At 46.9% G+C, this 23,700-nt stretch overlaps 3 protein-coding genes across 4 annotated transcripts in view; all 3 read left to right on the top strand.

Annotated features, from left to right (window-relative positions):
- LOC117000800 overlaps positions 1 to 23,700 on the top strand; it is a 140,244-nt gene that overhangs the window by 30,408 nt on the left and 86,136 nt on the right. The window lies entirely within an intron of this gene.
- LOC117000809 (phospholipase A and acyltransferase 1-like) lies at positions 11,619 to 12,471 on the top strand. The gene is made up of 2 exons (XM_033068842.1): positions 11,619 to 11,826; positions 12,018 to 12,471. The coding sequence occupies exons 1-2, from the start codon at positions 11,709 to 11,711 to the stop codon at positions 12,296 to 12,298; spliced, it is 399 nt and encodes a 132-aa protein (XP_032924733.1). The 5' UTR covers positions 11,619 to 11,708; the 3' UTR covers positions 12,299 to 12,471.
- Positions 14,925 to 23,676, top strand: LOC117000807 (phospholipase A and acyltransferase 1-like). Its single transcript, XM_033068840.1, has 3 exons — positions 14,925 to 15,074; positions 15,276 to 15,550; positions 23,457 to 23,676. Exons 1-3 carry the CDS (start codon positions 14,957 to 14,959, stop codon positions 23,472 to 23,474), a joined length of 411 nt encoding a protein of 136 aa, XP_032924731.1. The 5' UTR covers positions 14,925 to 14,956; the 3' UTR covers positions 23,475 to 23,676.

Below are 23,700 nucleotides of genomic sequence, written 5' to 3'. Positions count from 1 at the left end.
GTTTGGTCCAATAAGTACTTAACTCCCCTAATGACTGGTAAGGGCTAGCTCCAGAGCCTTTGTTCCAACAAAGCCCAATTTTGTCACTCCATTTACAATTATTCTCTCTTTTTAGGCTCCAGTACCCAGCAGGGGGTTCCGGTTGCCAAGTTTTGCTTTTGTTGTTTGAGTTTACTGCTAGGGTGGAGATGCACGGGGTGTATCCCACCACCTCTGTATATTTCTTGCCCTCCCAACTGATATGAATTGTTTCAATCGCTCTTTTATCTAAGACCCAACCTTTGCATTTTTGGAGTGACTTTGAGATTCGTGTTTTGTCCCACCTTAGGAGCTGCTCTGGAGTTAAACTCTCACCTTTCCAGGGCCATTTTTCTGCTGACTTGAGTCTTCCACAAACTAGCAGTTGGAAAATCTTAATTCAGTTGCAATTTCTTGCATCAAATCGAGAAACAAATTTTTGTCCGATCTTGGCAAACCAAAATTGTTGTACTGTTTTTCTAGTAAATCATATTGCTCACTTAAGGTTCTCAACCTTTCCTGTTCTAGTCTCCTCTTTCCCATTTCTGACTCTTGTCTTTTTGTTTCTAAGGCAATTTGTTCTATCTTGCTTTCAGGATCCATGCCTTCCTTGTTTCTGGAGAAACAAAAAGTGTTATTGAATTGGGCACAAACCCGTTTGTCATTTTCTTCAAGTAGGTCGATGATGATTGGTTTACTGTCTGAGATCAATCCATTCTCAAACTTAAGATTTTTGCCCACCCAATACGTTTTCCCTTCCATGACACACATATCTAATTGGGTATAGTCATAGCATAACTCATTCACCTGAAAATAAGCTACATATACCGACTTTTGTTTTCCCCCTACCCACACCGAGCGATTGCATTGCCCACAAGTGGGAAGAGGTGTTTGATTGGCATTTCTCTCCTGGATATTGTGAGCAAATATCTCTGACTGCCCTTTCCCATGTCTTGCCTTGAGACCATAGCATATCATTTTCTTTCCCCATTTACACTTCACATACTGAGTGCCGTTAAATGTTCTGTACTCCTCCTTTTCTTTACGGGTGCAGTTGGCCAGGACAGAGTGAGTCGGGGTGCTAATTAGTGGACATCCCCCACACTCATTGTTACGGCTTTGTGCCGCGGGGTTTGCAGAGTTCCTTGGGTATGCGTTAATCGGTGGGAACATGACTAGACTCAGGCTCACCAGGATTCCCCACTACGCCCGCTAGTTTGCTGCTAGCGGTGAGGCAAACCATCTTCTTGGCAGCAGAGGTATTCTTCAGGGGACCAATGCAAAGTCCGAGCTGCATATCGTCTCTTAAAGACATCCCACCTCGATAATTTTATCGTGTCCATCCAACAAGGTACTTTATTTGTTCTCCAACACTCTACTCTTAAAATATCAGCCCTGCAATTTAGTTTCCCACTAATCCTGTGTTGATATAAGAGAAACCACTCTAGAGAATCTACTTCAACAATATTCAATTCAGTGGCGAGTGCTAGAATTCGATCAGAGACAGTTCTTTTTCAAAACACTTAGTACAGAGCCCTCCAGTTTGGACCCCCCGTACACAATGTGTAACCCAAACCCCACAACAGATTTGGCACTTGAAACGAACAAAAGGAAAACACCCGCATCCAGAAGCTATTCACCTTATCTGGTCTAGGCTGATCATCGGCTTGTTGGGGCAATTTTATCTTGAGGTGTCCAGGGCAGGAAGCCACTTTGCACTTGGGTGTTTCTGGTTTTCACTCTGGAGTCATGTGTCCAGCCTTTTTCTGCTGTCCGGACTGCTGTGTCTGTGGTTAAAAGGACAAAAAAAGGACCTTCCCAGTGAGGAGAGAGAGAAACCTCTTTCCAGGTTTTAATGAGGACCCGATCTCCCGGCTGTATTTTGTGTATGGCGAACCCCAAAGGAGCATTTTGTGTGACAATTCCCTGTTTTTGCAATTCCTGTAAATTTGTATTTATTGTTATCAAGTAGGGTTGTATTTGTCTATCTTTTAATTTTGGATGTCCCACTGGCATCCCATGGTCATAAGGCATCTCATATAACACTTTAAAAGGAGATAGCCCTGTCTCAGAGTGAGGCATCGTCCTAATATTTGATAATGCTAAGGGGAGGAATTTTGGCCAGGACATTTTTGTTTCTATCTTTAATTTTGATAGTTGAGCCTTTAAGGTCTGATTCATTCTCTCAGTTTGTCCAGAACTCTGGGGATGCCATGGTGTATGATATTCCCACCAAATTCCTAGGGCTTCAGCCAGTTGTTTAATAACCTTTGAGGTGAAATGTGTTCCTTGGTCTGAGTCTATATAGTTGATTATACCATATCGGGGGATGATTTCCTCCAGAAGGAATTTAGATACTGTCTGGGCTGTAGCCCTCGAGCTTGGGCAAACTTCTACCCAATAAGTTAGTTTGTCTACTAGTACCAGCAAGAATTTATACCTCCCAACCTTTGGTAACTCAGTGAAATCCACTTGGATTCTTTCAAACAGACGATAGGCTATAGGGCAACTACCCCAAATTACCTGTCGTGTCCTGGCTTTGTGAACCTTTTAGCACATCAGGCACCCCTGTACTTCCTGTTTAACTAATTCATAAATCCCCTTACACCCAAAGGATCTCAGAAATTGTTCTGCCAGAGCCTGTGATCCCCAATGTGTTTGCAAATGTAGTCTTTTTAGAATTTTTCTGGTATAATCCTTAGATGTTAATTCCTTCCCATCTGGTAATTCCCATTTACCTTCTTCTAATATACTTCCTATCTTTTGTATTCTTTAATCTCTTTTTGGGAGGGACAAGGGGGATGTCCCTGAGTTCCACTTTCTCCGAGTTCTGGGGTACTTACTGTTAGTAATGCTGCACTTTTTGCTTTCTTATCTGCTAAACTGTTTCCTCTAATCTGAAATTGTATTCCTGTTTGATGTCTCTTCACATGCACGACCGAGATTGCTTTTGGCTCTTGGACAGCCTCTAGGATTTGCTTTATTATTTCTCCATGGACCAGTCCCTGTCCTGGAGTATTTATTAGTCCTCTTTCTTTCCAAATTTTCCTAAAAGTATGAACCACCCCAAAGGCATATTTTGAGTCTGTAAATATCGTTCTTCTCTTTCCTTTTAATCTTTTTTTAATGTTTGTAAAACTGTATAAAATTCACATGCTTGAACTGACCAACTCACATTGAGGGACTCTGATTTAAATATTTCCCATGTTTTCCCATCTATGTTCTCATATCCCAATTTTCTCTTCATGAAACTTCTCCTCCACCTCTACACAGCCACTCTCTGCTCCCACAGGGACACTCTACTGCAGCCAGAATGATCCAAAGGACACTACATCCTCTTCCAGGACCAAACATCCCATTTCTGACCTCTGTCCCCCAGATTCTTTCCTGGACCATTTTTTCTTACCCTACCAAAATGTACATCTCTTCTCAACTTAAACAGGCTAAAGAAAAGGAAAAACCAAAGCACAGGTTTTTGAGAAAGGAAAATCCACACACCAACAGCTCCTACAAAACCTTTAGCTCTACAACCTGCTTTGCACTTGCCACACATCACATCCAGACAGTTCTGGATTTAAGATGAAATTCCTTCAGGATGGTGGGAAGAAGGTAGACGCAGAGCAGGATGCTCTTTTCTACACCCTTTTCACACATACCAAAAACAACTGCAACTTCATTGGTTTAGGGTTAGCTACACATGTGAAACACTCCTAAGACCATCCTAATTCAGCTTTTGCCAATGAATAGGGTTAATTCAACTAAACCATATTAGAAATCCAAATGTCTCACTGGCCCTGACAGTCCTGGGGAGTACAGGGAGACTAGTGCCACTACCAGCATTGCACACACAGCTCCAGAGGGCTGGGAAGAGCTGCTGGAGCTGGGACCCTGCACTCACACAGCACCTGGGAAGGAGGTTTCATCTCTACAGTGGAGCAGTACTATCGGTTTTCACTTTAAATGCCAGGACATTTCCCAGCACTATCCGTGAGGAAGCCCCTCTCCTCAAAAGGTGCTGAATTTCTCTGAGAGGAGCAAAATATAACAGTAACACCCTTTTCAGCTGCTCTGCTCACAACTTTAAATCACTTCAGCGCTGTCCCTGCACATCTTCTAGCAACAGCTAAAGCACCAGCACACATTCCCTGGGAAGGGCCAGACCTGCCCCTTTTCCCCCAGGCATTTCGCTCTATGCGTACCGGGGAGCGGAATTGATTTACAGATAATAGCACACATGAGGAGTGTAAATTCCGCAGCATCTCCACAGATTGCCCTGACTGCTCTTTCAAGCACTCAAAATCTCAACTTGGAATAAAGGAAGGGGGCTGTCCAAGCCCTGAATCCTTCTTCCTTAAGGCTTAAACAAGCAGTAACTGCTGCTAAAAAGAAGGAAGCAAAATCCAAAGCAGTCCATGCTGGCACGTGGAAGCTTTAATTCACAAACCATTTTTCTCTTCCTCTTTTCTTTTAGCTTTTTACTATACTCTTCAATGTATTGTTAAATACCTTCCCAGTAAATTACAAACACAATCTGAAACTCATGCTTTTTAAACTCATTTCACACATTCAGCAAACCTTCACAACCTTTTCTGTATTACTTTTATTTTCTAGCAGAATTCACAAGAAAACAGAAGCTTAATTTTTCTGCATACAATTCGCATTTCTCAGATATTTCTCTACCCTTGTTCTCCCCTTCTCTATCAGACACTGTATCCGAGGGCCAGTCCCTGTCCTGTTGCAGTTTAAACGCCGCTCCTCCCCCACCGGTGCTCTCAGCGGCAGGGCCCCAGCAGCAGCACAGGCAGCCAGCCGAGCATCCCGCAGTCTCGCAGGGACCAGCGGTCACTGCCGCTCCTGCTCCAACGCTGAGTCCCCGCGACCCTTCAGCCTCCCCCAGCCCCCACAGGCCACGCTCCCAGACCCGCACCTCTGCGCTCGGTCTGGCTGTTCATTCCCTCACTCATATCTTTGCACACTCTCCTTTCCACCAACCCTGCCGTAACACAGACACCACTCGCCCCCGCTGCCGCCGTCGATACATCCTCCCGATCACCTTTACTGCCCGCCCCTCCCACTCTGGAAATAGAGGACACAGGGGACCCGCAGTTGCCCCCGCCTCCCTCCCGTCCTCTTCTCTATGCAATAATGGATTAATTTTTCTTTAGACTTATTTCTCTTGTTGGGACTCCCCTCCCAGTGTTCTATCATCCAAACCAGCGGGCTGTCCCTTGTTATTTCGGGCAACTTACCCCTTTTTTCTTTTTCGACTTCTCCAGGGTTTTTCCTGGGGTTTGCTCTTTTTCTGCCCTATTTCTTTTAAAAATAAAAAATCCCAAGCTACCTTAGTATACCTTCTTACTGTGTTTCACGCCAGGACCTTCTGAATCTGAGTATTGAACTGCAGTTTAAACTTTATTTATTTAAATTTTTCCAATCTACTCACCTCACACAGAGAACCATTCCATGGAGCTTTTCGAAAGGAGACGAGCTCTCTTTTCCTAGGCTTGAACTAGCCCCTGGACCAAGATGTCTACCAGTTTCCAAATCCTAGGAAACCTACCTCCCTCCCGATCCCCCCATGACTGACCCCCAAAACATCCTTAGTTTTAGGCTTGACACGCGAGAAAGAGTTCTTACACATAACATTCTCTTCCCTCTCAACCGACCACGTCCCTCGCGGGATGGTGGAACTGCGATTTCAGGGTCTGGACTCGCTCCGTGATCAGATGACGTCCCACCCACGCGCTCAGTCACACCTCACTCAACCACGCAATACTTACGGCTCCTTTTCCTGCGTGGATTCTTCGTGCACGTCGAGTTTTATGAGTGAAACAAAGATGCCGCGGTTATCTGAGAGCTCTGAGCCCGTCTTCCCCCTTTTCAATTGTGGTTTCTGGTTTTAGTTCGGGTTCCTGACTAGTTCTGGGGAGTTCCCCGATCCCGCCAGGTCGCTGAAGTCAGCGAGGCACCTCCTGGATGGAAAGTGGGTCCCACCCGAACCCCAAATCAGGATCACGTCGGGGTCACCAGATTGTTATAGATAATAACCGAATCAAAGCTGAATTAAATAGTAAAACAGCAAATTTTATTTTTGCGACCGAAAATATGGTCTTGGGAAGCCACAAACGAAACAGGACGGCACCGAGCCCGGGAATCAGTGCTGGATGATCACACACGCTGATCTGACCTCTATCGCATCAGATCCCCCTGTGTTCACACTGCCATCTCGGGCAGTCCAGGTTTTATACAGTTTTTCTGGCCTGAGGCAAGAGTTTCCTTTGTTTCTGTTGCGGATTCTCATATTTAGATTAAATCCTTTTCCTGGTGCTACCCTGGACAAAGGTTCTTCCTGCGCATCAATGAATTCTGATGAGGCTGTGTCTGCTCCATATTGATGTGTAATTTTCCTTGGGAGTGCTGTTTCTCGATTACGGGAACCGATGGAGGTGATCGGCTGTCTGATATGTGGTGCTTGACAAGTTCTTATCGTTGAGCTAGGTTTGCTGATATGCTAATTAAGGCCTTTGTTTATGGCTCTGGATGCGGGTGGCAGTGTCTGAAAGGTTTTCTTACTTATTTCTTTATTTTATACAACCTCCGTATATATAAATACGAATTATAACAACATATATCACACTCATTATCTCTGTCTGTTTCCAGTTATAATTTCGGGGGCTAAATATAATTATTTATCATATCTCTAACCTGTGTTTTATTTTCCTTTTACAGGCCATGACAGCACTTGAAAAGATCCGTACCACTGTTGATTCAGTGATGACTGGGGCGGGAACTCTTGGGCTTTCTATTCTCGCAGGTCTTACTTTTCCTGTTGCCGCTCTTCCTGTTGCAGCTTCTAATGGTATTATTTTTCTTTACACTATATATATAAGAAATCTATATGATACCTTAATTTCTGACAAATTCATGGAGGCAAAGATTTATACACTAGAACAGACGTACTGTTAGAAAGAGCTCAAGGAAAGCAAGGAGTCCTTGGTCACTGTCCAGCCTTTTCCACAAGTGTTATAAATATTACTAGCAACTGTTGTGATAATTCATTTAAAGGCTTATTAAAATGTAAATATCCAAACTCATCTTGCCTCAAATCATGTTTTATCTGTTTGAACATAGCTTTGTGTGCAAGTACAACAGTTCAGCCTTTCTTCTCTCTACCATCCCATTAGAAGTAATAAGTCAAGAATGTCACCTTTCTAGGTGATCCCAGCAGCACTAGCCTGGTTTCCACATCAGCTTTTATTTCATTGTCTGTGGTGATTTTTGTGGTGGTCCACAAGTAGTTGTCAGCAAATTTTCTACTCCTGCTTCTACCTCACCCCACTTCCCCTTCAGTGCTTTTCTGAAGACTGGTGCAGTCTATTCACATCCTGGTTTCATCAGCTGCATCCTATGACCTCATTAAGAGAGTCATTGCTTGTAACTTCACCTTTATGAAAAGGTAGAATGAAAGTATTGCTGAGGACTTGAGTAGGTGGATAACTTCTGGTAGCCAAGTCTGCAAAAGGGCAGGCAAGGCCAGTGCAGTGTCTTGGAGCTCCTGCCTGTGGTGTGTAAATTGAGCAGCTCCTGTGAGAGGGTGTGAGGTGGAAAGAAGGGAGCTGAGCATTATTAAACCTTGCCGACAGGATGGACCAACAGCTGCCAGGATCCTCCTGGCAACTTCCTGACTGCCAAAGAAGGGGATGGGGCAGAGCTAAATGGCTGCGAATACCAAGGGAATTGCTCTTTACTTTCTGCTAGGGGTGGTTGCCAAACAGGGATCAAACACACAGAAGCATGTGCAGATTTCACAACTGACACATCCTGTGTCATATCTCAGCCTGGCTGCTTGCAACTTCTTTCTGGTCTTACCTGTCTTCTGTAGTGGATCACTGCTCTGTGAAATGGGCTTGGGACCTGCCTTTTAACAAAACTCCTAAAAAAGTCAAGTCTGCTAAGATTAAGTCAAATCCTACCTTTAAATCCATGAGCAAGAAGCTGCAATTGCAAGAGAGCTCTCAATCAACTGGGGGCGAGGCAGGCTAAATCATCTCTGGAGGACTCAAACAGAAAAAGAGAGGGAGGTTTTTAAAGGTAATACTATCATTACAAGTTTTTCTCACTCCCTTCTCTAAGAATGGAAGTCTGGCAAGGTAAGACTGCAAGTCTCAGAGGAATTCTTTTGGATGTGTTGTTGTGGATTTAGTGTTAGCCAAATTGCCAGTGCACCCACTGGAATTATTTACCCATTTCCTGCTGTGAGCTAGGATTAGGAGGAAAGTAAAACAGGCTCAAACTTTAAAGGGTACAAACAAAAAATTTATTACTAGAAACTCTAAGAAGAAAAATAAAACTTTCAGAACATTTCTCCTCCCTCAACAACTTCTTTTCTTTCACAATGACAATGTACAGAAATGAACCAGTCAATTTACCATCTCTAAAAAGTTCTTTCACAAATTCACTTGGTAGAGCAGACTTCTCTTCAGTCTATGGAGATTTTTTTCTCCACAAGAAAACAGTTTTTTCATGGCCTCTCATGGCAGATGGGATGGCAAACCCACTTGTGTCCTGGCAGCACAATTGCATCAACTCAGGAAGGGAAGCACTAACCAAGGGAGTTCTACTAAAGTGGAGGCAGCCTCAACCTCCCATAACCAAGCTGCCAGGTATAACAGAAGGGAAGATGATCTGTCAGACCCCCTTATAAAAACATCTAGTATGTATGTCAAAGAAAAAAATGTTAAGCAGGGCTAGAGGGTCCCTGCCTCTAGCCAGGAAGAGGCATGGGAATACCAGGTCTTTTAGACAGTGCAGATCTGATGGCCTGGCACATCAGAGCCACAAAAATGTGAGGCATTAGTTAATTCTGGTGCACAAGTGTACAATGGGGACGTGTGGGGGCAGAACCTGTTTCTATTGCTGGGTTGGTGGGGGGATCACAGGAACTGACTCTGCTGAGGGGAGTGGCAGAAACATCCAGTTGTGACTGGCCCAGAGGCTCTGTGAATTCTAGGCATAGACTTTCTCAGGAATGGTTACTGCAAAGACCTAAAGGGACTCAGGTGGGCTTTTGGAATAGCTGCTGTAGAGGCAGAGGGCATTAAGCAATTGAACACTTTGCCTGGACTATCAGAAAACCCATTTGCAGTGGGACACATGAAAGTGAAAGAGCAACAGGTGCCAGTTGCCACCTTGACAGTGCACTGCCAGCAGTATCAAACAAATGAAGATGCTGCAATCCCCATCCACAAGATGATTTGTGATCTGGAGAGCCAAGAGGTGATCAGCAAGGCCCACTCGTCCTCCAACAGCCCCATTTAGCCTGTGCTCAAGTCTAACAGAAAATAAAAATTAACTGTACACTATGATAGCTTAAATAAAGTGACTCCACTGCTGAGTGCTGCCATGCCAGACATGCTGGAACTCCAGTAGGAGCTGGAGTCCAAGGCAGCAAAGTGGTACATCACCACTGACATCGCTAACACGTTTTTCTCCATTCTCCTAGCAGCAGAATGCAAGCCTCAGTTTGCTTTCACCTGCTGCATGCAGCAGACCTAAAACTGACTGCCCCAAGAACAGAAACACAGCCCCATCATCTCCTATAGACTGATCCAGGCTCTACCTAGTGGGTAATGCAAAAAATAGAGAAACCCAATGCATATCTCAAACAAAACTTTATTTCCAGATGAACTACCCATGACACTATATCTGTATCTGTATATTCATGTATATATGTATATAATTAAGGTCGTGCATGTATGTATTCAATTTAAAAGTTTAAATATGACATAGCATATTAGTATGAGAAAAAATTCGAGGTGGATAATATTGAGTGTTGAGGTGTTTCGTTTTCTGTTTTTTTTTTTCTTTCCTTGTTACTTGTAGAATTTCCCCCTTAGATTTGCAAAAAAAACACCGATGACTAATTGCTTGAGGCATCCGGGAGGGGGGAGAGGCAAATCCCTCTCGTTTTTTAGAGGGTTCTCTCAGAGGGACAGTCACACCAAACAGAGGATAAAGTCGTAGCAGATCTTTTTTTACATCTGTCACTCTCTGACATCAGAAAAAGCCGTCCAGGCTATCGCTTACTGCGGGGAGAATTCCCCGGCACCTGGGGCACCTAGAACCATCCACTCGTGTGCCCGTAAATCCTGAACTCCGCCTCTCCCTGCCCTGCTCAGAGCCGGGCCGGGGCTGGCCCAACACCGCTCTTTGTTCGGGATTGCTCCGCGTTTCTCCGCACAGCAGCCCGCACCCTGCTGCCTTCCCGGGACGCTCTGCAGCTACGGCCGTCCAGCACCCCCCCATTTCTCGCTCATTCCTGCCCACTGGAACAGCAGCCACACCAAAGGGAAAGTGCCTGCGGCCGAGAACAATGTTACTGTGTCCTTGGTTCTGTTTGCTAGTGATGCCGTAGGCACTATTAGGTGTTTTTGCCTTTTTATACATACTAGCAAAAGACCTATTATTCCTATTCTCATACCTTTACCTGCAAGCCCCTGAATTTCAAAATTGCACTAATTCGGATAGAGAAGGATTATATTCTAAATTTCAAAAGAGAGCCCTACCTTCCCTATCAGACACCTGTCCTTCAGCCCACGACAATGTTCCTGTCCCTGCTTCTGCTGACTCTCTCTGTCAGCAGCAGACCCCCAGTGTCAGTGACAGAAAAACCCCAGCTGCCTTTTTCTCTGTCACTTCTTTCTTCCACTCTGCCACCAAAATTTCCCACTTCACCTCTCCAAGTGGAGTGATTGTTGGCCTTGAACCTGAACGAACCTGCTAGATGATTTTTGTCATCCCTTCAGACTCATAGCCCATTTTAGGATTTTATTCTTTGAGCTGCCAAAACACTGAGGGGCTTAAAGAATTACTAAGGCAGCCAGGAGACTTTGACTCACAGACTTGTGGCCATTCTAACTTTAGGGACCAAATGTTGATTCTAAAGCGTTCATAGTGCCAGCATCAGATCAATCTTCTGCCAGGCAATAGGAAGGCAAAGCCAGGGTCCCTGCAGTGCTGGGGGTGAGGGATGTGAAGAATGAGCAGTGAGGCACCCATGCTTCATCTCCCCATGGACTGAACCACAGTATTTCCTTGTCACAAAGCCGATGTGTGGATTGTCTTGGAAGAAAACTTTCAAGGGAAAGTCTGCTTTATTGTCCTTTACCTGGAGTATACACCTCAAGCTTTCGGAGCCAGGTAATCTGCATCCCACTTGTGAGTCACAGAATCCTTTGTTGCTTTAGTTACATCCACTGCTGCACTCTAGGGGGAGGTGAGAGCAGAACAACTGTCTGTGAGAGGCTGCCTGGTTTTGTGTGCCCTGAACAGGTCACACCCCAAGAAGCCAATCATTCATTCACTCCGTGCCCTGTCCACCCCATCAGGCAGGGAATGAGAAGAGTTGAAATAAAAAACTTGTGTCTGGAGATAAAATTGGCTTAGTCGGCTAATCAAAATCTTGGTTTAGAATTCCTGGAAATGAAATTGAAGCCTCTTTCACGGGCAAACTGTTAGGGTGGTTATACAGTAACCAATCAGCTTTAACCTTTCTGTACTCAGAAGGAGAAAGCAGCCAAGGACCTTATCCACGGCAGCTGCCCCTGCACAGCCCTCGCCTCCCCGCTGAGCTCTGCTCTGTGCTGAGCCAGCCCAGCTACAGCTGCACGTCCTGACTGCACACTCCTGAGATGGGACAGAACAAGAGCAAACCCCAGCCTGGGGACCTGATTGAGATCGACCAGCCATTTCATCAGCACTGGGCCCTCTACATGGGGGATGGATATGTCATCCATTTGACACCTGTAGGTAAGGATATTGTAGACTGGAGAGGTGCAGGGGAAATCTTGGGTGCTCCAGGAGCCCTGTCTCCCTCCGTGAGCAGTTGGTGGACACTTTGTGTGCAAAAGCCTTTTCCAGGAGCAGAGGAAACCCCTCTGAGGTCTTGAAGGGCCACAGAGTGTCTGTGTTCCTGCCTTATCTCCTCCTTCCATATACAGGTAAAGACAAGGTAAAACTGGGGGCCCACGAGGTGCCAGTATTCACCAGAATGGTGAAGAAGGAGCGCCTGAAGAAGGTGGTGCGACGTAATAAATGGCGTGTCAACAACAAATCTGATGTGCCCCCAAATCCGCTTCCAGTGGAGGAGATTATGTCTCGTGCTGCAGCTTGTATTGGCAAGAAGGTGATGTATTGTTCATTTGGTAGGAACTGTGAGCACTTTGTGACAGAGCTCCGCTATGGAGAAGCAGTCTCTCAGCAGGTGAGTGTCACAGGGTGAGCCCTGGGTGCCTCCCAGAGCAGCTCCTGGCTGCTGCCTGTGAGCCCAGCACTGGGACACAGCCTGCAGCCTGCATGGGCACAGCCCAGTGCCAGGCGTGGGCTCCAAAGCAGCGCTGCCTCTGGCCGCCCCAGAGCCCCTGGAGCTGGAGGGTCACTCTGCTCTGTGTGCAGCCTGACAGTGCACTCTCACTGAGTGACACCTCCTAGGGCTACACCAAGGAGCAGGTGCAACCTCCTAGGTATTAGCCGTTTGGATTATACGGTACATGCCTGTATTTTATTCACTTCTCCTGATTATTGCTGCTTGTTCTCCATTACCATACCTGGAACTGAATGAAAGTTCTCCTCGCGTTTCCAACCTGAGCTTTACTATCTCTTTATCTGCTAAAATAACAATTTTATGCATGCTGGAAGTAGGATCTGTGCTGTTGCCTTCACTGTGTCAGTGGGTTTACTGGAGAGAGAAAGAGATCACTGATGGGCCATCAGGAAAAGCTCAGATAAAGGCAGGAATTCTCTGGCTGCATGGGGTCTCTGCCCTGCTTTTGCCACCCTTAGAGAAAGAATTAAATGAAAGTACTAGTAAAATATAAAAAACTCATAAAACTCATAATGTCTAGAATTTTGTTTTGTATGCATATAGGTTTGTGTGCAATTTCAGCATTCTGGCCTTGCTTCTCCCTGCCATCCCATGAAGAAATATCAAGTCAAGCATATCATCAGTTCCAGGTGATCTCCAGCAGAAGTGACCTGTTTGCCACATATGCTTTTACTTTTTTTTTGTGATGATTTTAGCGGTGTTCTGCAAGCTCTTGATCACAAATCTTCCTTTCCTTACGCTGTCACGTCCACCCCCAGTGCTTTACAGAGGACTGGTGAAAGCTCTACCTCAACCTGGTTTTATCAGCTTCATCCTATTGACTGCTTCTATGGGAAAAATTATTTTAATCTAAACTTTCTCAAAAAGAAAACAAAACTTATTACTTAAAATTTGCTGTGTGTTTTCCCGCTGAAGGCTTTTGTAGGTCGTGAAATGCACATTCCTGATATGAAAGATGACAAGGGTGACCCAAAGCCTGGGGACCTGATTGAGATCAAACGGGGACATGACGCTCACTGGGCCCTCTACGTGGGGGATGGATATGTCATCCATGTGACACCTGTAGGTAAGGCTGGTGTACCCTGGCAGGATGCAGAGGGGGTGTTTGGGTGCTCCAGGAGCCCTGTGTCCCTCCAGGTGCTGCTCCATGAGTACCCTGTGTGTGTAGATGAGGTTTCCAGGAGCAGTCCAAAAGGCATATGAGGTTTTGGAGGGGCCAGAGAAGATTTGCCTGCCTGCCTTATCTCCTCCCTTCTTATCCCAGATGAAGGAGCCACATCTCTGGCAGCTGAAAGTGAGACAAGTCTCATCATGAAGGTTAAAATGGAGCACCTGAGGGAGGTGGCTGGAGATGATTCCTGGGCTGTCAACAACAAGTATGACCAGAACTGCACTCCTCTGCCCTTGAATGAGATCATCTGGAGGGCTGAGCATTGCATTGCCAAGGAGATAGCATATGATGTGTTTGACTTCAAATCTGATGATTTTGTGAGAAAACTCCGCTATGGTGGCCAGGTGAGTGGCACAGGGTGAGCCCTGGGTGCCTCCCAGAGCAGCTCCTGGCTGCTGCCTGTGAGCCCAGCACTGGGACACAGCCTGCAGCCTGCATGGGCACAGCCCAGTGCCAGCCGTGGGCTCCAAAGCAGCGCTGCCTCTGGCCTCCCCAGAGCCCCTGGAGCTGGAGGGTCACTCTGCTCTGTGTGCACCCTGACAGTGCCCTCTCACTGAGTGCCACCTCCTAGGGCTACAAACCTGGGTCTTACCCCTTCTGCTCATGGGGCACACGTCTCTCATTGATTTACTTGTTCTGGTTATCAGTGCCTATTCTCCATTACCATACCTGGGGCTAAATGGAAGTGCTCCTTGTGTTTCGAGCCTAAGCTTTGCTTTCCCTTTATCTGCTAAGATGGCAATTGTTTGCATGCTGTCAGTAGGATCTGTGCTGTTGCCTTCACTGTGGGTGAAATCCAGAGAGAAAGAGAGCACTGGTGGACCATCAGGAAAAGATGAGAGAAAGGCAGGGATTCCCTGGATGAAAGGGGTCTCTGCCCTGCTATTGCCACCCTTAGAGAAAGAATTAAATGAAATTCTTGATAAAATATCAAAAGACAAACTCATCATGCCTAGAATTTTGTTTTATATGAATATAGCTTTGTGTGCAAGTTCAGCACTCTGGCCTTGCTTCTCCCTGCCATCCCGTGAAGAAATACCAAGTCAAGCACATCATCAGTTCCAGGTGGTCCCCAGCAGCACTGGCCTGTTTCTCACATCTGCTTTTGCCTTTTGTCTGTGAGGACTTTAGTGGTAGTTTGCGAGCGCTTGAAGGCAAATTTTCCTTTCCTTACACCAGCAGTTCCCCTCCACTGCTTTGCTGAGGACTTGTATAATCTTTCTACCTCATCCTTGTTTTATCCACTTCATCCTATTGACTGCTTCTATGGGAAAAATTATTTGAACCTTTAATTTCTCTAATAGTAAACACAAGTTCTTACTGAGAGTTTACCATGTGTTTTCCAGATGAAGGCTTCTGTAGGTGGTGAATTGCACATTCTTGATATGAGAGATGTCAGGGATGACCCAAAGCCTGGGGACCTGATTGAGATCAAACGGGGACATTACGATCACTGGGCCCTCTACGTGGGGGATGGATATGTCATCCATGTGACAATTGCAGGTAAGGCTGGTGTACCCAGGCAGGATCCAGAGGGGGTGTTGAGGTGCTCCAGGAGCCCTATGTACCTCCAGGTGCTGCTCCATGTGTACCCTGTGTGTGTAGATGAGGTTTCCAGGAGCAGTCCAAAAGCCATCTGAGAATTTGGTTGAAACAGAGAAGGTTTACCTGACTTCCTTATAACCTCCATTCCTTTCCTTTCAGGTGAAAATTCTTCATCTGTGTCAACTGGCTCTGTGTCACTACATTCGGGAAAGGGCAAGAGTAAAGTGATAAAAGAACGCCTGAAGGAGGCTACTGGAAATGATAACTGGCGTGTCAACAACAAGTATGACCACTGCCGGACTCCTTTCCCTGTGGAGGAGATCATCCGGCGTGCTGAGAGTGAGATTGGCAAGGTCATGCCATATCATTTGTTCAACAAGAACTGTGAGCACTTTGTGACCAAGCTCCGCTATGGAGAAGCAGTCTCTGAGCAGGTGAGTGGCACAGGGTGAGCCCTGGGTGCCTCCCAGAGCAGCTCCTGGCTGCTGCCTGTGAGCCCAGCACTGGGACACAGCCTGCAGCCTGCATGGGCACAGCCCAGTGCCAGGCGTGGGCTCCAAAGCAGCGCTGCCTCTGGCCTCCCCAGAGCCCCTGGAGCTGGAGGGTCACTCTGCTCTGTGTGCACCCTGACAGTGCCCTCTCCTAGGGCTACAAACCTGGGTCTTACCCATTTACCCTATGGGGCACGTGTCTCTCAGTGACTTAATTACCCTGACTATCTTTGCCTGTTCTCAGTCATCATGTCTGGGGGTAAATATAAGTGTTTATCATCTCTCTAACCTGTGTTTTACTTTCCCTTTGCAGGCCATGACAGCACTACCGAAAGTCCGTGCCATTTATTCGCCACTGATTTCTGGGGTTGGAGCAGCCGCTGTTGGTGTTCTGGCCCGTTTGCCTCTTCTGGCTGGTCTTGCTCTTCCAGCCACTATTCCTCTTGTGGTTGGTCTTGGTATTACTGTTGTTGCCAATATTGCTATTGCTTCCCACAATATTGTTGATCACTTCACTCATACCAAATTTCTAAAGGCAAACAAAGATATACTAGAAGAGAGGTGCTGTTAAAAAGAACTCAAAGAAGGCAAGGAGTCCTTGGTCACTGTCCAGCTTTTGCCGCAAGTATAATCAAGACTTACTAACAACTGTTGTGATAATTAATTCAAAGATTTATTAAAATGTAAAAATCCAAACTCATCTTGCCTCAAATCATCTTTTATCTGTTTGAGCATAGCTTTGTGTGCAAGTACAACACTTCAGCCTTGCTTCTCTCTGCTATCCCATTAGAAGTAATAAGTCAAGAATGTCACCTTTCTAGGTGACCTCCAGCACTAGCCTGGTTTCCACATCTGCTTTTATCTCATTTTCTGTGGATTTTTGTGGTAGTCCACAAGTAATCGCCAGGAAATTTTCCACTCCTGCTTTCACCACTACCCTTCCTCCTTCAGTGCTTTTCTGAACACTGGTGCAGTCTATTCACATCCTGGTTTTATCAACTACATCCTATGGGCTTTTTCTTTAACCTTACCTTTATGAAAAGGTAGAATGAAAGTATTGATGAGGACCTGAGTAGGTGGATAACTTCTGGTAGCCCGGTCATGGCAAGGCCAGTGCAGTGTCTTGGAGTCCCTGCCTGTGGTGTGTAAATTGAGCAGCTCCTGTGAGAGGGTGTGAGGTGGAAAGAAGGGAGCTGAGCATCCTTAAACCTTGCTGATAGGATGGGTGAACAGCTGCCAGGATCCTCCTGGCAACTTCCTGACTGCCAGGGAGGAGAAGGACGAGAGCTAAATGGCTGCGAATACCAAGGGAATTGCTCTTTACTTTCTGCTAGGGGTGGTTGCCAAACAGGGATCAAACACACAGAAGCACGTGCAGATTTCACAGCTGACACATCCTGTGTCATATCTCAGCCTGGGTGTTTGCAGCTTCTTTCTGGTCTTACCTGTCTTCTGTAGTGGATCATTGCTCTGTGAAATGGGCTTGGGACCTGCCTTTTATCAAAACTCCTAACAACGTCAAGTCTGCTAAGATTACAGTAATTTCACGACCATAAGGCGCACCAGACTATAAGTCGCACCCCCCGGGAGTCAGCAAAATTCGCGACTATGTAGTTCATATAAGCCGCACCGGACTATAAGGCGCACTTTATTTTTACAGCAAGGCTCCGCCCGCAGCTCCCCCCGCGCGGTTGCTAGCCGAGGCCCTGCCTCAACCCGGCAGCCATTGGCCCCTGGGCCGGCCCAGACCCGACAGGGGTGGGAGCGCGGGTTCCGGGGCCCGCCTGGCCCCGGGAGGGGCGGCGCCGTGGGTCCCCTGGCCCTGCCTCCACCTGCCAGCTATGGGCCCGCAGGCCCGCCCAGACCCGACAGGGGGGTGCCACGGGCCCCCAGGCACATCCCCACGCGGCTGCCGCGGCACTGCCAGCTTCCCCCACGGATCAGAGCTCCCACTTCTGGGGTGGTAAATGTCGCAACTTTGTACATCATATGAGGTGCATTGGACTATAAGGCGCACTACCGGATTCGGGGAAAAATTTTAGACAAAAGGGTGCGCCTTATAGTCGTGAAATTACTGTAAGTCAAATCCTACCTTTAAATCCATGAGCAAAAAGCTGCAATTGCAAGAGAGCTCTCAATCAACTGAGGGTGAGGTAGGCTAAATCATCTCTGGAGGACTCAAACATAAAAGGAGAGGGAGGTTTTTAAAGGTGATACTATCAGCACAGCTTTTTCTCACTCCCTTCTCTAAGAATGGAAGTCTGGCAAGGTAAGACTGCAAGTCTCAGAGGAATTCTTTTGGATGTGTTGTTGTGGATTTAGTGTTAACCAAATTGCCAGTGCACCCACTAGAATTATTTACCCATTTCCTGCTGTGAGCTAGGATTAGGAGGAAAGCCAAACAAGCTCAAACTTTAAAGGAGTAGAAAGAAAAGCTTTATTACTAGAAACTGTAAGAAAAAAAATAAAACTTTCAGAACATTTTTCCTCCTCCAACAACTTCTTTTCTTTCACAATGAAAATGTACAGAAATGAACCAGTCAATTTACCATCTCTAAAAATGTCTTTCACCAATTCACTTGGTAGAGCAGACTTCTCTTCAGTCTATGGAGATTTTTTTCTCCACAAGAAAACAGTTTTCTCATGGCCTCTCATGGCAGATGGGATGGCAAACCCACTTGTGTCCTGGCAGCACAATTGCATCAACTCAGGAAGGGAAGCACTAACCAGGGGAGTTCTACTAAAGTGGAGGCAGCCTCAACCTCCCATAATCAAGCTGCCAGGTATAACAGAAGGGAAGATGATCTGTCAGAACCCCTTAAAAAAACATCTAGTATGTATGTCAAAGAAAAAAATGTTAAGCAGGGCTAGAGGGTCCCTGCCTCTAGCCAGGAAGAGGCATGGGAATACCAGGTCTTTTAGACAGTGCAGATCTGATGGCCTGGCACCTCAGAGCCACAAAAATGTGAGGCATTAGTTAATTCTGGTGCACAAGTGTACAATGGGGACATGTGGGGGCAGAACCTGTTTCTATTGCTGGGTTGGTGGGGGGATCACAGGAACTGACTCTGCTGAGGGGAGTGGCAGAAACATCCAGTTGTGACTGGCCCAGAGGCTCTGTGAATTCTAGGCATAGACGTTCTCAGGAATGGTTACTGCAAAGACCTAAAGGGACTCAGGTGGGCTTTTGGAATAGCTGCTGTAGAGGCAGAGGGCATTAAGCAATTGAACACTTTGCCTGGACTATCAGAAAACCCATTTGCAGTGGGACACATGAAAGTGAAAGAGCAACAGGTGCCTGTTGCCACCTCAACTGTGCACTGCCAGCAGTATCAAACAAATGAAGATGCTGCAATCCCCATCCACAAGATAATTTGTGATCTGGAGAGCCAAGGGTTGGTCAGCAAGGCTCACTCATCCTCCAACAGCCCCATTTAGCCTGTGCTCAAGTCTAACAGAAAATAAAAATTAACTGTACACTATGATAGCTTAAATAAAGTGACTCCACTGCTGAGTGCTGCCATGCCAGACATGTTGGAACTCCAGTAGGAGCTGGAGTCCAAGGCAGCAAAGTGGTACACCACCACTGACATTGCTAACACGTTTTTCTCCATTCTCCTAGCAGCAGAATGCAAGCCTCAGTTTGCTTTCACCTGCTGCATGCAGCAGACCTAAAACTGACTGCCCCAAGAACAGAAACACAGCCCTATCATCTCCTATAGGCTGACCCAGACTCTACCTAGTGGGTAATGCAAAAAATAGAGAAACCCAATGCATATCTCAAACAAAACTTTATTTCCAGGTGAACTACCCATGACACTATGTCTGTATCTGTGTATTCATGTATACAAGTATATAATTAAGGTTGTGTTTGTATGTATTCAATTTAAAAGTTTAAATTTGATATAACATATTAGTATGAGAAAAAATTCGAGGTGGATAATGCTCAGTGTTGAGGTGCTTAGGTTTTTTTCTTTTTCTTTCCTTGTTACTTGTAGAATTTCCCCCTTACATTTGCAAAAAAAGCACCGATGACTAATTGCTTGAGGCATCCAGGAGGGGGGAGAGGCAAATCCCTCTCGTTTTTTAGAGGGTTCTCTCAGAGGGACAGTCACACCGAACAGAGGATAAAGCCGTAGCAGATCTTTTTTTACATCTGTCACTCTCTGACATCAGAAAAAGCCGTCCAGGCTATCGCTTACTACGGGGAGAATTCCCCGGCACCTGAGGCACCTCGCACCATCTGCTCGTGTGCCCGTAAATCCTGAACTCCGTCTCTCCCTGCCCTGCTCAGAGCCGGGCCGGGGCTGGCCCGACACCGCTCTTTGTTCGGGATTGCTCCGCGTTTCTCCACACAGCAGCCCGCACCCTGCTGCCTTCCCGGGACGCTCTGCAGCTACGGCCGTCCAGCACCCCCCCATTTCTCGCTCATTCCTGCCCACTGGAACAGCAACCACACCAAAGGGAAAGTGCCTGCGGCCGAGAACAATGTTACTGTGTCCTTGGTTCTGTTTGCTAGTGATGCCGTAGTTACTATTGGGTGGTTTTGCCTTTTTATACAAACTAGTAAAAAACCTATTATTCCTATTCTCATACCTTTACCTGCAAGCCCCTGAATTTCAAAATTGCACTAATTCGGATAGAGAAGGATTATATTCTAAATTTCAAAAGAGAGCCCTACCTTCCCTATCAGACACCTGTCCTTCAGCCCACGACAATGTTCCTGTCCCTGCTTCTGCTGACTCTCTCTGTCAGCACCAGATCCCCAGTGTCAGTGACAGAAAAACCCCAGCTGCCTTTTTCTCTGTCAGTTCTTTCTTCCACTCTGCCACCAAAATTTCCCACTTCACCTCTCCAAGTGGAGTGATTGTTGGCCTTGAAGCTGAACGAACCTGCTAGATGATTTTGGTCATCCCTTCAGACTCACAGCCCATTTTAGGATTTTATTCTTTGAGCTGCCAAAACACTGAGGGGCTTAAAGAATTACTAAGGCAGCCAGGAGACTTTGACTCACAGACTTGTGGCCATTCTAACTTTAGGGACCAAATGTTGATTCTAAAGCGTTCATAGTGCCAGCATCAGATCAATCTTCTGCCAGGCAGCAGGAAGGCAAAGCCAGGGTCCCTGCAGTGCTGGGGGTGAGGGATGTGAAGAATGAGCAGTGAGGCACCCATGCTTCATCACCCAATGGACTGAGACACAGCATTTCCTTGTCACAAAGCTGATGTGTGGATTGTCTTGGAAGAAAACTTTCAAGGGAAAGTCTGCTTCATTGTCCTTTAGCTGGAGTATACACCTCAAGCTTTCAGAGTCAGGTAATCTGCATCCCACTTGTGAGACACAGAATCCTGTGTTGCTTTAGTTACATCAACTGCTGCACTCTAGGGGGAGGTGAGAGCAGAACAGCTGTCAGTGAGAGGCTGCCTGGTTTTGTGTGCCCTGAACAGGTCACACCCCAAGCAGCCAATCATTCATTCACTCCGTGCCCTGTCCACCCCATCAGGCAGGGAATGAGAAGAGTTGAAATAAAAACCTTGTGTGTGGAGATAAAATTGGCTTAGTAGCTAATCAAAATCTTGGTTTAGAATTCCTGGAAATGAAATTGAAGCCTCTTTCACGGGCAAACTGTTAGGGTGGTGATACAGTAACCAATCAGCTTTAACCTTTCTGTACTCAGAAGGAGAAAGCAGCCAAGGACCTTATCCACGGCAGCTGCCCCTGCACAGCCCTCGCCTCCCCGCTGAGCTCTGCTCTGTGCTGAGCCAGCCCAGCTACAGCTGCACGTCCTGACTGCACACTCCTGAGATGGGACAGAACAAGAGCAAACCCGAGCCTGGGGACCTGATCGAGATCGACCAGCCATTTCATCAGCACTGGGCCCTCTACATGGGGGATGGATATGTCATCCATTTGACATCTGTAGGTAAGGATATTGTAGACTGGAGAGGTGCAGGGGAAATCTTGGGTGCTCCAGGAGCCCTGTCTCCCTCCATGGGCAGCTGGTGGACACTTTGTGTGCAAAAGCCTTTTCCAGGAGCAGAGGAAACCCCTCTGAGGTCTTGAAGGGCGACAGAGTGTCTGTGTTCCTGCCTTATCTCCTCCTTCCATATACAGGTAAAGACAAGGTAAAACTGGGGGCCCACGAGGTGCCAGTATTCACCAGAATGGTGAAGAAGGAGCGCCTGAAGAAGGTGGTGCGACGTAATAAATGGCGTGTCAACAACAAATCTGATGTGTCCCCAGATCCGCTTCCAGTGGAGGAGATTATGTCTCGTGCTGCAGCTGGTATTGGCTAGAAGGTGATATATTGTTCATTTGGTAGGAACTGTGAGCACTTTGTGACCAATCTGCGCTATGGAGAAGCAGTCTCTGAGCAGGTGAGTGGCACAGGGTGAGCCCTGGGTGCCTCCCAGAGCAGCTCCTGGCTGCTGCCTGTGAGCCCAGCACTGGGACACAGCCTGCAGCCTGCATGGGCACAGCCCAGTGCCAGGCGTGGGCTCCAAAGCAGCGCTGCCTCTGGCCTCCCCAGAGCCCCTGGAGCTGGAGGGTCACTCTGCTCTGTGTGCAGCCTGACAGTGCCCTCTCACTGAGTGCCACCTCCTGGGGCTATAAACCTGGATGTTACCCCTTCTGCAGATGGGGCACATGTCTTTCAGTGATTTAATTACTGAAATCACTTTACTGTGTCAGTGGGATTTCTAGAGAGAGAAATAGAGCACTGTTGGGTCATCAGGAAAAGCTCAGATAAAGGTAGGAATTCTCTGGCTGCATGGGGTCTCTGCCCTGCTTTTACCACCCTTCGAGAAAGAATTAAATGAAACTCCTAATAAAATATGAAAAACTCATCATGCCTAGAATTTTGTTTTGTATGCATATAGGTTTGTGTGCAAGTTCAGCATTCTGGCCTTGCTTCTCCCTGCCATCCCATGAAGAAATATCAAGTCAAGCATATCATCAATTCAAGGTGATCTCCAGTAGCACTGGTCTGTTTGCCACATCTGCTTTTTCCTTTTGTCTGTGATGATTTTAGTCATAGTCTGCAAGTACTCGACCACAAATCTTCCTTTCCTTACGCTGTCACCTCTACCCCCAGTGCTTTATAGAGGACTGGTGAAAGCTCTACCTCAACCTGGTTTTATCAGCTTCCTCCTATTGACTGCTTCTATGGGAAAAATTATTTAATCTAAACTTTCTCAAAAAGTAAACTAAAGTTATTACTGAAAGTTTACTGTGTGTTTTCTCGGTGAAGGCTTTTGTAGGTCGTGAAATGCACATTCCTGATATGAGAGATGACAAGGGTGACCCAAAGCCTGGGGACCTGATTGAGATCAAACGGGGACATTACGATCACTGGGCCCTCTATGTAGGAGATGGATATGTCATCCATGTGACACCTGTAGGTAAGGCTGGTGTACCCTGGCAGGATGCAGAGGGGGTGTTTGGCTGCTCCAGGAGCCCTGTGTCCCTCCAGGTGCTGCTCCATGAGTACCCTGTGTGTGTAGATGAGGTTTCCAGGAGCAGTCCAAAAGGCATGTGAGGTTTTGGAGGGGCCAGAGAAGATTTGCCTGCCTGCCTTATCTCCTCCCTTCTTATCCCAGATGAAGGAGTCGCATCTCTGGCAGCTGAAAGTGAGACAAGTCTCATCATGAAGGTTAAAATGGAGCACCTGAGGGAGGTGGCTGGAGATGATTCCTGGGCTGTCAACAACAAGTATGACCAGAACTGCACTCCTCTGCCCTTGAATGAGATCATCTGGAGGGCTGAGCGTTGCATTGGCAAGGACATAGTATATGATGTGTTTGACTTGAAATCTGATGATTTTGTGAGAAAACTCCGCTATGGTGGCCAGGTGAGTGGCACAGGGTGAGCCCTGGGTGCCTCCCAGAGCAGCTCCTGGCTGCTGCCTGTGAGCCCAGCACTGGGACACAGCCTGCAGCCTGCATGGGCACAGCCCAGTGCCAGGCGTGGGCTCCAAAGCAGCGCTGCCTCTGGCCTCCCCAGAGCCCCTGGAGCTGGAGGGTCACTCTGCTCTGTGTGCACCCTGACAGTGCCCTCTCCTAGGGCTACAAACCTGGGTCTTACCCATTTACCCT

This window comes from Catharus ustulatus, chromosome 10 (assembly GCF_009819885.2).
Source record: "Catharus ustulatus isolate bCatUst1 chromosome 10, bCatUst1.pri.v2, whole genome shotgun sequence".
Lineage (NCBI taxonomy): Eukaryota > Metazoa > Chordata > Aves > Passeriformes > Turdidae > Catharus > Catharus ustulatus.
Note: the sequence above shows the minus strand (reverse complement) of the source record. Positions and strands in the feature narration are given on the sequence as shown.

What these genes read in the sequence shown, in the direction of transcription:
- LOC117000809 (XM_033068842.1), top strand. Translation starts at nt 11,709, where the DNA reads ATGGGACAGAACAAGAGCAAACCCCAGCCTGGGGACCTGATTGAGATC. An exon ending in CATCCATTTGACACCTGTAG is followed by an intron (nt 11,827 to 12,017) that starts GTAAGGATATTG and finishes TTCCATATACAG; the next exon opens with GTAAAGACAAGGTAAAACTG.
- LOC117000807 (XM_033068840.1), top strand. Translation starts at nt 14,957, where the DNA reads ATGAGAGATGTCAGGGATGACCCAAAGCCTGGGGACCTGATTGAGATC. An exon ending in CATCCATGTGACAATTGCAG is followed by an intron (nt 15,075 to 15,275) that starts GTAAGGCTGGTG and finishes CTTTCCTTTCAG; the next exon opens with GTGAAAATTCTTCATCTGTG.